This window comes from Phaethon aethereus (assembly GCF_964289735.1).
Source record: "Phaethon aethereus genome assembly, chromosome: 1".
Classification (NCBI taxonomy): domain Eukaryota; kingdom Metazoa; phylum Chordata; class Aves; order Phaethontiformes; family Phaethontidae; genus Phaethon; species Phaethon aethereus.
In genome coordinates this window covers 218,616,765-218,631,108 of record NC_138575.1, presented here as the reverse complement: position 1 = coordinate 218,631,108, position 14,344 = coordinate 218,616,765, and the positions used below count along the sequence as shown (strand labels likewise).

At 39.4% G+C, this 14,344-nt stretch overlaps 1 protein-coding gene across 3 annotated transcripts in view; it reads right to left on the bottom strand.

The window, feature by feature from the left end:
- Positions 1–14,344, bottom strand: part of TENM4 (teneurin transmembrane protein 4) — a gene marked incomplete at its 5' end in the record, with an annotated part of 367,633 nt that overhangs the window by 178,835 nt on the left and 174,454 nt on the right. For all 3 annotated transcript variants that reach the window (XM_082013817.1, XM_082013818.1, XM_082013819.1), the window contains 2 exons: positions 2,774–2,984; positions 10,498–10,712. In XM_082013817.1, the coding sequence (XP_081869943.1) occupies positions 2,774–2,984; positions 10,498–10,712 (426 nt within the window). The remainder of the gene's footprint in view (positions 1–2,773; positions 2,985–10,497; positions 10,713–14,344) is intronic.

Genomic DNA, 14,344 nt, shown 5'->3' with positions numbered 1-14,344 from the left:
CACTCGCAGGGGAGGTCTGCCCGAAGGACTGCACAGTTTGGCTTTATGGACTTACCGTTCTGATCACCATTATCCATTTTGCACTTTCTACTATTATCCGTGATTATTAATTAATGCTTAATGTATTTTCCCAGCAGTTCTACCACCCCAGCAGCATCTCTGGGGCAATGTCACTCTCCTCAGTTTTAAGTGGTGAGCAGCTGAAGCATGAGCCTGGGCTGGATCAGCATTAGCACATCAGTCAGAATTCAGGAGTTCCAGGCTGCTGGTCCTCAGATCACCGGATCCTACTTCTTCCTGCAGCACAGCTGTACTTTTCAAACACACTCTCACTGTTAGCCCTACGTCAGTGCAATAAGAAAGGGAGATTTTTCTATGCGCTCCTGCCACAGAAATCAAAATTAAATAGCAGCTTGCCTCTGACAGCCAACACAACTCCTCTGCAGGTTCCTCACCCCACACAGATACATCTAAGGCTCCCATCACACGTGACTTGATTTATTTGTTTGGCATTGCAAGTTTACACCCGGCTTCATAAACACTGTGTCAGGTTGCTGAATCCTCTTTACTCTGGCACTGACAAAAACTATAACACTACAGTACTACAGTATTATAGTCTTAATATCTAGCATGTCTTGCCAGACCTCATGAATACACTAGAAAGGTTCTGAAGCATTACAGTACATTTACACAAAAATACTGCCTTGATTTTTTTTTTTTAAAACAAGATGTTGAAAGAAGACTAAGAAGAAAGGTAGCACCTTGTGAAGTCTATTACATCTTTTTATGGTACTTATAAAAATGCTGTGCTTCTCTGGCCAAATTCTAGCCAAGAAGCCACATCTTCCTATCTAAAATTTTTACTTATCTCAAGTGAATTTCAAAGGGCATAGCTTGTACCTAAAGACGTTTTCCTGTACACTATAGCTTTGTGTTGATATACAGCTACCAGTGGGCAAAGTGATTCCCACGTATGGCGCAAAGCTCTCTCTTGTATAGCAAAAGAAAACTTCCTTGTACTGAAACACAGAATGATTCAAAGTCGACAGGGGATGTATGGAATATATCATGGACTGTTCTGCTTATCATATGATCGTGAAGGTACAGCAGAGTACAGACAAAAGACATAGGATTGCCTTAAAGACAGTCTGACAAGTTTCTCACCAACACCATTCCCCTACTGTTCAAAGGCAAATTAAGAAAGTTTCATCTTTTTTTTTTTCTCCTGTCTATGTTAGTGTAACGAGGCCAAGAGAAAAGTCTGGCTAGAACACTTAGCATCACTTTGAAAACAAGAACATCTCGTGACTGTGCTTTAAGAGTGATTTCTGCTGTGAGAGCCTTACTGATTTTCCTGTGATAGGAAATTTTAAACTGAAGAAATTCTTAGACAAGGAAAAAAGAGTTGTTTTCAGAAGAATACTTGGAGGTTCTTCTGGGCAGAAGGCAGTCAGTGTAAGTAAAAACTCAAATTTCTAAAGTAAACTAAATGAAAGTAAATCCACATTCTATAGACCAAGACTTCAATTTCCTAAGTTAACATACAACTATTTCTGGTGTTGCTTAACTGTGAACAGGACTGAACATGTGCATTTCCAGGTTCTAAATTTAACACAGAGTATTATGGCAGTGTTTCCACTTCTGCATTAGATAAACTTTAGTGCTAAAATGGAATATTGGGATCTTAATGACTTTGCTTTAATAAGACCTAAACTTTTAATTAACCTGCCAAGACAAATTACAGCCCATAGCTCTTAGGTAACTATTGCAGACAGCTGAGACTCAACACCAATGCCTCTTCTGGGAAAGGGATTAATGGAAGCTTTGGAATGAGTCTGTTTTTTTCAGCAAAGAAAAAAAGTCCATTAAACAACCACTGTGGTTAGAAGAAAGCTGAGTGCTAGTTTTATGCAGCAATCTTTAAATTACAATCAAATGGATTTGGATATATGAACAGTTTCAGCAGGTCAGTCAAATTTAAAATTAAATATTATTGAATCAGAAACAGATTCTGATATTTACAGGGTGGAGGAAGAATGCCCACCGTGCTAGGCTGTCAGGCAGCCCACAGGCAGCATCCTTTCCTCCTTGGACGGCAACAAATCGGTGCCTGTGTGCTGCACTGGCAGGGCACTTCACTGCCAGAGAAACTGAGAGACCTCTTTAGTTATTTTGTTCTTCTTAAGAAATCCCAGCTTCTTTCTGTTAGCAAGGAGAAACAGAGATTCCTGTTATTGTGGTTCCTACTACCAAGCCTTGCAGTGCTCTTTACAAGAGTTTTAACCCCAGTACTCTGCCTGAACTTCAGCGTGAGTAATTTTGGCAGTGTTTAAAGGCAGTGTGGTGTCACACAAAACTGTTGCATGGTGCTGCTGTGTGCTCTTCAATCATTCCTATACCTCTGCTCCAGAAAGAGAAAAAAACCCAAACAAACAAAATAAAAAGAAATTAAAAAAAATAAGATCAAAGGAAGAAAATTAAGCAGGGAATTTCAAGTTTGCAATTCATCTTTGGCACTGGGTAGAATCTCGTTATGGATATAGTTATCAAAAAGGCCTACAAAATACTTATTTTGTAATACTTATTTGTAATATTTATTTTGTAATATTTGAGATATTTAGGGCCTAACAGTATTCAGCTTGTTACTAAATACATTCTCCTACAAGCATTCTCTCCGAAACCACACAAAGTCACCATGCAATTTGAGTATGTGCGTTAATATCTGGCCTCAAGGCATGTTTAGGAGTTTGGGAATAATAAAGGAAATCCTTACCGACAGCAGTAGTAAGAAAAGAAACCACTTCCGATTCCTTGCCATCATTGTAGAAGGCTAAATGCCATATTCCTGAATCTAAATACTGGATAAACCCTGTCTCATGGCTGGACAAGGGCACAAAAGCTCTGTGTTGCCGCTGAGGTCCTTCTAAGCTTCTCGCCTCCTGTGTCAGTAGACGTCTTCCATCAAGGAGCTCAACAAAGTCAAACTGAAACAAAAAAGAGTGATGTTTGTGTGTATGTCAGGCTTCCTCAAGCTGAGCCTTTTGCTCTGGGTCCACAGAAGTCTCGTGGTTCAGCCTCAGCCAGCAACTAAGCACCACGCAGCCGCTCACTCGCCTCCCCCAGCCCCAAGGTGGGATGGGGGAGAGAATCAGAAAAAATATCACGAGTTGAGAAAAAACCAGCTTAACAGGACAGCAAAGAAAGAGGAAACAACAATGATGACAATAATAATAATAACATTCCTGATAAAGGCATACACAAAATCAAGTAACACACAATGCAACAACTGCTCACCACCCGGTGATCTACAGCCCGTCCCCGAGCAGCGATTCCGCGCCCCGGCCAACTCCACTTTATACACCGAGCGTGTCGCTACATGGCAGGGAATCTCCCTTTGGCCAGGCTGGGCCAGTGTCCCGGCCGTGCCCCCTCCCAGCTCCTTCTGCACCTCCCCGCCGGCAGAGCATGGGAAGCTGAAAACTCCTTGACTGAGTGTAAGGCTACAGCTGCTCAGCAGCCACTAAAAACATCAGTGTGCTATCAGCATTATTCTCATACTAAATCCAAAATACAGCACTATGCCAGCAATTAGGAAGAAAATTAACTCTATCTCAGCCAAAACCAGAACAAGAAGAAACATAAACAGGATTTTCTGTGGTAATTCAAGCATGTTCCTGGACTACCTGCAAGTAACCATTTTGGAAATAGCTGGTATATGAATGTATTTCTCTGTAATTACATGAAATGAGAAATCATCTTTATTTAAAACATGACTTGGAGCATATTCACCTTACTAATGTGTTCTCATTCTGTAGAAACATTGGCAGGGAAACATGAGGTCCAGAGACCGTGCCTAAATTGCATTGCAACTGTGATGATAAGAAGCTTATGTGTTACCACCTTTGTGTCTTGGCTAATAAGGAAAATAGACAGAAAAATGTATCTAGCCTAACTGGGTTGTTTGCCAGAATTGCTACGGGTCATAGAATCATAGAACAGTTTGGGTTGGAAGGGACATTTCAAGGTCATCTAGTCCAACCCCCTGCCATGAGCAGGGACATCCCCAACCAGAGCAGGTTGATCAGAGCCCCGTCCAGCCTGACCTGGGATGTTTCCAGGAATGGGGCATCTCCCACCTCTCTGGGCAACCTGGGCCAGTGCTTCACCACCCTTGTTGTCAAAACTTTCTTCCTTATCTCCAGTCTAAATCTACCCCCTTTTAGTTTAAAACCGTTACCCCTTGTCCTGTCACAACAGGCCCTGCTAAACAGTCTGTCCCCATCTTTCTTATCAGCCCCTTTCAGCCCTGGCAGCTGCAGTAAGGTCTCCCCGGAGCCTTCTCTCCTCCAGGCTGAACCCCCCCAGCTCTCCCAGCCTGTCCTCCAAGCAGAGCTGTTCCAGCCCTCGGAACATTTTGGTGGCCTCCTCTGGCCCCGCTCCAGCAGGTCCATGTCTCTGCTGTGCCGAGGGCTCCAGAGCTGGATGCAGCACTGCAGGGGGGTCTCCCCAGAGCGCTGTGAGCACACATTGCCAGCTCCTGTTTAGCTTTTCACCCCCCAGGACCCCCAAGTCCTTCTCAGCAGGGCTGCTCTTCATCCCTTCATCCCCCAGCCTGTACTGATACCGGGGGTTGCCCTGATCCAGGTGCAGGACCCTGCCCTTGGCTTTGTTGAACCTCATGATGTTCACATGGGCCCATTCCTTGAGCTTGTCCAGGTCCCTCTGGATGGCATCCTGTCCCTCGGGTGTGTCAACCGCAGCACTCAGCTTGGTGTCACCTGCCAACTTGCTGAGGGTGCACTCGATCCCACTGTCTGTGTCATTGATGAAGATATTAAAGAGTGCTGGTCCCAATATGGACCCCTGAGGGACACCTCTTGTCACTGATCTCCATCTGGACATTGAACTGTTGGCCACTACCCTCTGGATGCCACCATCCACCCAATTCCTCATCCACCCAGGAGTCTACCCATCAAATCCATATCTCTCCAATGTAGAGAGAAGGGTGTTTTGGGGGACCGAGGATCACCAAGGAAAAGATAAGAGGTATCTGTAAGTAAATTGTGGTAGAGGTTTTGCAGAAGTATTTTGCTTAGTCAGCAAGGGTTTTATCTTAAAGTAATAGCAAAAGTAGCTAAAAGATCATAGAACATGAAGATGAAAAAGCGATAAAGGAATATATAAAAGTCCCATTTAGGGGGTGGCTTTTGGAAGTTTTCCTCAAAGGGACTTATGTATTTTTTGCCAGGTTAACTTCAGCAGAGCAACCGCTTTGATTTTGCTACTGGTGTTGCAACTACCTTTAGTTCCCTATTTAAATAACTTTCCACAGACTTTCTACGATAATTGTATTTTGTCTGGTAATACATTAATGGGACGAGTTAGATACACGTCTAGCAGACATCACAAATGTTGTGAACCTTATCTAATCTGACTTTTATCATGCCTTTAGGTGACCAGGACATCTTGCGAGCAGAATCCAGCATCTGAGGCATAGCTTAGCTTTCCTATTCCCTGATTTCACTTGGTTTTGCCTCTCACATCCAGTTGGTCATATAAGCTTTTAGCCTTCGGCAGGAAGGAGGAAAACGGGCAGAAGGAAAAAACAACACTTATTTTTGTACGAGTAAATGCTTCTGCACTGAATAGTTGCTGAGTGTTGGCTGAGTGTGGCAACAATATTTAGGCTTCTTATCCCTTTTGACTTTACTGTAACAAAATTTGGATGCTTCTGTTATTAAGTTGTCTGGTATGGTCTTCAAAGTCAATCAAGATAAAGAATTAATGACAAGTTCTTTCATCTGCAGTCATTGCTAAGTAAAAAGAAATTAAAAGTGTGTATTATTTCCAGCAACCTTTTGAGAAATAAACTATATATGGCACAGCTTGCACATGAAATGACAAAATTTGTCCCTAGAATATGTTAGTTACTATATTTCTAACTATCTATTTGGATTAAAATAAGTTTTGAGCCTTGCTTTAATTTTTTTTGTTATGTTATAGTATATAGATCACTCAAATTTGGTGCTGAAGTGTCTTCTGAGAACGTTAAATATGTTACACCTGCAAAGGGCATTCCTTTTGGGTGTCCTTCCAAGTTAGCTTTGTCAGAGACAGTATTTCTGTTTTGAAGAAATACAATGTAAACACAAATTATAAAAATATACAACACAAAACTATAAAATCTAAGAATGTAATGTAAATATAAAATCTAAAAATAGATAAGTAAAAATATAAGTTTCTGTTATGAAAAAATATAATGATTTAATGATTTTAAGTTTAAGATGATACTGGTGGGATGTTGGTTTGAATGACACTGTGTGAGTCAGATATTTGTAGACCCTCTGAGTATGAGCTTAGGCTGATTCCTCATCGGCTCTCAGTGTGGGTATGACTGACACAGTTGAGAAGGGCAGTGATGGAGGATGTCACGGTGTTGTTTGGTTGCTGGGAATGTCTCATTGGGGATGAGTCTGACTGAGGAACACATTGGCCAGGTGTAATAAGGAAGTTAAAACTAGTAAGAGAAAAAGCCGCATATTTCCATTTCCATTTCGGAGCATAATGGGACAGATTGACTAGATTTTTTAAAGGTACAGGTAGTCGCAGGCACTATTGGTAAAGTTCATCTCACCAAGTGCTGACATCTCTGTGTCAGCTTGAATTAGTTTTCTAGAACCACTGGATTGCAGTCAAAGAAAGAGACACTTCTAGAATGGAATCTGCCTCATGCTAAAGTTGACATCTAAGAAACCACAGGATCATAGAATCTTTGGGTCGGAAGGGACCTTTCATCTAGTCCATCTAAGGCCATCTAGTCCAACCTCCCTGCAGTGAGCAGGGACATCCCCAACTAGAGCAGGGTGCTCAGAGCCCCGTCCAACCTGACCTGGGATGTTCCCAGGGATGGGGCATCTTCCACCTCTCTGGGCACCCTGGGCCAGTGGTTCACCACCATCGTTGTCAAAAATTTCTTCCTTAGATCTAGTCTAAATCTACCTTCTTTTAGTTTAAAACTGGTACCCCTTGGCCTATCGCTACAGGCCCTGCTATAAAGTCTGTCCCCATCTTTCTTATTTTCTTATCAGCCCCTTTCAGCCCTGGCAGCTGCAGTAAGGTCTCCCTGGAGCCTTCTCTCCTCCACGCTGAACCCCCTCAGCTCTCCCAGCCTGTCTTCCCAGCAGAGCTGTTCCTGCCCTCTGAGCATTTTGTTGGTCTCATCTGGCTCCAAATGTCCCATGGATTGTGCCTTACGAGCATCCGTTTCTTGCTACATGTAGATGCTTAAACCTTAGTGAGATGAAAAAAATTTCATGGCACCCAGCTACGGTGAGCTGCTGCTATTGTAGTCCAACCTGGGTTATGTCTACTTGGGGCTTCCTGCCAAAAGTAAGTTTATTTTTATAAATATTTGCAAGATGCAGCTGTGGATGTTGATGACTTTGCAAAGTTACTAGTTCATAGTTGTAAATATTAATTGAACCACAAATGGGTTGTGTTTTATTGCATTTTAATACATTCAGAGAACTTTAATATGCAATTAGATTTACTGCAAGCAAAGAAATTGTAGATAAAATACCGTCTTAATAGATTCAAATTGTGCAAATGGAAAAATGCCTCCCACAAGCTGTGATGGCCAGTCCCTAAAATTTATGATTTAACAATATTTGGCCTAGGTTAAAAAGAGTTTAAAAAATTATTTGATCTTGGAAGGTTAAATCTAATAGGCCATAATAAAACTGTGTAACTTCTATTATGATTTGTTGAGAATAACTAGAAGAAATGCCTTTAGTTAACAGTAAAATATTTTAGGCTTCTGCAGGCTCTATTTCTAAGCCTAACGAAATTTGGAGCTTGCATTTTCTTCCTACTTATTGGTGTCCATGGCTGTTGGCAACCTCAGCAAGAAGACAGATCACCACAGGCAGAGAAATTTTCCCAGAGAGAATCTGGAATAGTCAGTTGTTTAGCATGGATAAACATGACTTTTAATATTTTACCAAATTCAGGAATATATGCTAAGGGTCTACAGCCTCGGAATCAATTCAAAGCTCCTGAAAGACAATAGACTATGTTAAGGCTCACACTACAGAAGGTGGATTATCTAAATGGGATAAATACCTAATTATCTAACATAAAAGAAAACCTGATTATCAGCTAAAGTTTTACTATTGCTATCAAAAAGATAGGCTGGGGAAAATAATTGACTCTGAGTGAGACTATCACTGATCTAAGCATATATTTTACCAAAGTTTTGTTTATGAAATTCCTTACAAAATTTGGAAATATAGAACTCATTGGGTAGATTTATGGGGTGCAGCACGTACCCTGGATTATGCAAAAGAAAAGATGAGATTTGTGTAATATGTATTAACTATGAGTGACAAGTTTACAATTTCAACACAGAAAACAGGTTACCTATTTAATGACTCCTAAGACTCATAAGACTAATAAACTATGGTGAGGTTAAACATCATATATCAATATGCAGAAGGAGAACAATGTTTTAATTGACAGCAGGTTTATAAAATAATAAGTCTAAGCAAAGGGATAATTAAAAAAACAAATTAAATATTAATAAGTAATAAATCAATATTGATTCAATATCTGCAGCTTCATTAAGTTATACCTTCAGAACAGGGTGGGTTTTGTGATCTGTTTCTATTAGCATACCATGATTTTTATTGTTTGAATAAAAATGTCCCTCCGGTCATTTCTGGTGATGTTTTGGTCCAGATGATGATTTTTTTTATATACTTGGCAGCTCTCAAAAAAGCAGCACTTGCAAGGATTCTGAGCAAGTACATTGCCTCCTACAGCACATAATATTGACAAACATGTGCCACATCCCACATTCAGCGTCTCATTCTCAGCTGAGGATTCAACTGATACACAGCTATGCTATTTTAAATAGGAAAGGTCCTGACACTGACAAATCCCTCAGAATATCTCAGCACAAATGAAGGTAAAGAAAAAACAGCAGCAATGGTGAAGTCAGTGTGGGCTTCTTAATTGCGTAAAATATTACTATCGTTGGGTATAGTGCCCTGCTACATTTGAAGATTTTGCTTTAAGTTCAATAGACTTGAGGTTTAGGTGTTAAATTTTACATTTGTTATTTAAACAATTGAAACTCTTCATAATAAATGATGATAAAAAAATAAAATCAAAACGGACTTCTGCTCTGCAGTTAGTATTATGTGACCATGACAAGTTTTTATTTAAATAATGCAGGAGTTTCAAGTTTTAAATGTTTGAGTCTCCCTGTAAAGATACTGATTAAAAATGAGCAACAACAGCACTACTATGTCACTGAATTTATGACCTGCTGATCCTATTGAAATATTTTAATTCTGCAGAAAAGTAGGCAGAAAAGGTGTAGATTTACAACACCTCTTTGACATAAATAAGTTGCAGGTTTGTTCATATGTAGACAATACCATATTACTCAGAAAGATTGTAATAAACATATTTGTTCAAAAAGAAAATAAAGGCAGGGTATTTCTGTAAATCTCAAATATTTGTGTTGGTTACTAGGCTTTTCAGTTGATAGTGGAGGGCAAGGGTAAGTTACAACATTAATATAAAACTGGTAATACTTTGATAACTTGCTGATGCAAGTGGGAGTAAGATGCTTTGCATTGCCAGTGAGAGTTATGCCCTAATGTATTAATCAGTCTGGTTAAGAGCAGCTTAGAAACTCAAATGAAAAGTAGAGAAAATAATGTATAAAATCCTTATTTAAGGGGATGGTTCTTCAGAGGTTTTCCCAGAAAGTGATTTCTTGACATGGTTTTTGCCAAGGTGTGTCAAGAAAAGCAACGGCTTTCATTTTAGTTCTACAGAATAATAATTATGTCTTGATTTCTGCCTAAGCCAGCCGCTGGCTTTCTGTAAAAACTTGATTTTGTTTGGTTATACACCAATTACTGAGGCCTGACCAATCTCAGTCTAATCTGACAGTCAACATACATAATGTGAAGGGATGGCCCAAGGTATTTCAGCACAGAAGACTGAATCAAGAATCTTGCTCCCATGAGGGTAAGCAACTAGGGTCTTGCTGCTCTTACCATGAGAGGGGAAATGCAGAGGCTGAAAGAGGAGGACGGACCTGAGATACATGAGATCGCTTAAGAGATGATTCCTTCTGATGTAGTTTGAGTGTGGCTGCTGCTGCATGAGATGGAAAAGGTGGTAGTTTATGCTTCTAGGAGCAACCAGCTGATACCCTCAGTGACCACCAGCCCACAAAACCCTTTTCCTTCTCTGGCAGCTTGCTGCCTTAGACAACTGCCTGCTTTGCCTGTGCCAACAGCCCACCAGGTTAATGTGTGCAAATTTTGCATCTGTCACTTGATTATCTTTCTCTGAATAGATGACCTTTAACACCTTGCAAGCATGCAACAAATTCTTGAAAGAAATAGCTGAAATAAAACAATAAACCATAAGAACATAGAATTTAAGTCAACTTATTTGCTTGAAATGAGGTCCCATTACCTGTGTATGTGATGGTGGGAGGCCTTTTCTGCCATAGATGCCAACCAGAGCAGCCTTTCCTAAAGACACATTGAATTTCAGATGTACTGGGTGGTCGATGAACACCTGAGATCTCCAAAAGATACCAGGAGGGATCTTCTGTGTGGCTCGTCTGCCAACATCAATTTCTCCAGAGTCTATAAAACTGTCGTCTGGAAAGAAACTACTGGGCTTTCCTGCCAAAACACAGGAACAAAAATCTTAGATTAGCCTTAGATCCTAGAAGTAATCCAGTCATACTGGTATCTCTGACACTGATCTTGAGAAACAGTCTGTTAGTGTCCTGAGGTCTTCAGGGTACTTTATCTAGCCAATCCATATGATCATGGGAGAAAAACTGGCAGGGTTATTCCTGGCTTCAGTAACTGTTTTGTTTGAAAACATGAACATGGGAAGAGCAACCTGGAGAAAAATGTCCTTTTGTTTAAATTTCAACATTAGAGAGTGTGTAATTACATTCTGAAGATAAGAATAAATCATTTGACATTATATGCTAAATGAATATAAGTTCACGGATGGAGAAGTCACGGTTAAATTAGCAAAATGTAGTAAGAGTGAGGTAGACGTGTCACAGGATGGAATGGTAGTGTGGAGAACAGCAGCATGAATGACAATTAAGTGGGGAAAGGAAAATGTTTCTATATGAAATTAATTCTTGACAGTTGTAATAGTATTTTAAATTTGTTCAACAGTCCAAAAAAAGCTAAGGAAAAAAAAGGACTGAGAAAAATGAAGAAAATCATATCCTGCACTTGAGTAATATCTACTAAGAAACATGAGAGGTTTAAACTGGGTTTCAATACAATCTGTAAAGTGTGTTATGATTATTCATCTTCTTTCAGAAGACAAGCAAATGGAGGCATCTGTTCCTTAAAGTGACCACCAGGTTGGAGAGCCTGGGTATCTGGATGGCAATCAGTACATGCCATAATGTCCAAGGGAGTCAGCAGGGAGCTCGGCATCCCTGGAAAACACATCTGAAAAATTCCAGGTTAGAAATTCATACATTCACAATTCTCAGAACTGGTGCTTGCTTCGAAAAATCTGGACCCAAAGGAAGCCCAGGGAATGAGGGGCAGAATGAAAACTAAAAAGCCAGAAGGTTACCTTTTCAGCCTTTGCTATAAGCAGTGGCCACAGCTTTACCTGCAGTGCATAAAGACCATGAAGAAGGCAACTGCTTAGCAAACAGCCTTTATTTAAGGACACTTCTAGTTGAAAAGTATGCAGTAGAGTCACCTGAAATATTTTGGCTTTAGTAAGGAGAGCACCATGTTACCAACAAGGACTAATTATTGATTTTAGAAATTCAAATAAATTTGTTAGCTCATCGCCATGCCATTACAGCACACTACTCTGTGTTTCTCAGATCAAGGATTCTAACAAAACGAGGAGGAAACTTTCAGGTACATACAATCTTTTGTAGCAGAATCATTTTGTGAGATTTTTTTCTTCCAGAACCTACACTTGGGAAATGGGAAACAAAAATATCTTTTCCCACCCACCATGAATTCAAGTCAAATAGTCTTAGAATTTATTTGTCATGTTGAAAAGGTGATTGGTAGAACGACCGTTCAACAATTTTTATTGTTTCAAATTATGATATTTCCTTTAATATTACATAATTTTCCTTATTTTTTTCTATAATATTTCCTTAAACTTCTCCATATACCATCCCAGAATAAACTCTCTAGAAGAAACAGATGCAAATTGTTAGCTGTCTCTGAAAATGCATACAGAAATTATATGCATATTAACTGTTAACAAAAGAAGTCTCTGGAGATGTTTCTTTGTAGAATGGAGAATTTTTCTTTTTTTTTTTTAATTATGTAAAATTTTTTAGCAGAACTTCTGGTGCCTATAAGACTAACCCCTGATTTAAAGTTAGCAACTGCTTAAGTACGCTGTTGGAGTGGGACTTGATGGCACGCTTCATTTCTGGGCTATCTTGTAGCAGAAATTTTATGCATACCAGCACAGTGTGTATACGCATTGACAGAAAAAAAGCTACTCGTAATTTTATAAGATCCTCATTTACCTTCGCTCATTGCATTCAAATAAATACAGGGGAAAAATCTGATGACTTTTTTATCCTTTTTTAGTCAAAGTGTATATTAATAGAGATAATCAGAAGCAGCTTAGGTAAATGGACATTCTTTCCGAATCATTTTGTCCTGATCGAATACAACTGTACAATGAAAATCAACTAGCTTGATTCCAAAGGAAATTACTTTATCAACTGCATTGTTGATATTTATTTGGCATACTAAAAATTACTTTTCACACTGTCAGGATTAAAGGAAACAGTTCTCGTGTCCTTATGCAAAGTTTCTTATTCCATTATTGCACGATGAAAAGATTCAGGATTCTATTAAAAAAGAGCTAAAGACATCACATGTTTTGGTTCAAATGAAGGATATATTTTTGCAATTACTACTGACATATTTTAGAGATTCTTAAAAATTCAGATGAAAACCTAAAGTATTTGATGTGCACCCTGATTGTTCATTAATAAAGACTGTGAGAATTTAATATAATAGATGTTGCTATGCAGGAGAGAGCCTGGAGAAAAAGAGCACAATACGTATTCTGCCTGTACGGAGAGCAGTGCTTGCTCATGCGAGAAAAAATGCTTCTGTGATTGCAAAAGACAATTTCACAGAAATAATTGTTTGTACACACAGTTACAAAGTTTATGTCTCCTCTTGGTGGACAGCTGTATGTCTGAGAAGCTGATATCCTAAAAGCTGTTCTATCACGTTGCCCATGGTTGACATTTATCCTGATACAGACTTCCGAAGAAAGGCTCTCTTCACCAGGCTGAATTCAGTCCCTGAAATCCCTCTGTGTTTCATCAGGTTTTAACCTACAGTAGGATCAGGCCCTATGGACTTCGTAAAGAAAGTACAATAAGAAAGCCATTTCAGCTTCTAATCAGAAATTAGGTTTTAATCAGAATAGCTGACTCCTTAAAATTAACTTCAGGTCTGAATTCTTAATTGGGCTGTCAATTACTTTGCTCTTTCTACACATTACCTTGAACTTTTTAGTTGCCGTAGCAACTATTCCTAATTTATTTGGATATCAAAATGATCTATTTCATTTCAGCCCTTGCTGAATCTGCTTGTATTTTTTGATAGCAAGGTACCCTGACTCATCAAAACACTTAAGAACACACTTATATTTCTCTGACTTCAATCAGTTAATTCCGTGCTTAAATGTAAGCATGTGATTAAGCGCTTTGCTGAACAGGATGGGCTTAAACACAGGTAAATGCTGTGCAGGAGCACTGCCACAGATGAGAAGGAATGTTACTGAGAACTGGCAAGATATTGGTAATGATTCATTCAGATCAGCTCTAAGGCTATTCAAACACATCCCAGCCTATTACACTGTGATCGAGAAGACTTTCAAATATACTTCAATCAGTCCATTTTTTAATAAATTTCAATCATATACCTTCTGGTTTAGATTAGCAGCTGTGCAATGCTGCTAGTCCAGAATTAGTTGCATAGTAACCCGATGGGGAGAGAGATATATTTTAAGGCTGGACAGTGTTACTTCTGCAATAAAGATGTTGTTCTGATGTGTTTTTTACTCAGGACAAAATATGCTCCCCTAAAGCCTACAGATTCCCTAAGATCTATACAAAGCGCTAACTCAAGGGATCTTTTAATGACATAACTAGGGTACTTCCCAAATTTCTCTTCTAACAGAGCCTTTTGGTTCAAAAGTTCTACTGATGTCACTGTAAGCATGGCTGGAAAAGAAATCAAGTGGAGGTCTTTGACTTGGACGGCAGTTTTGG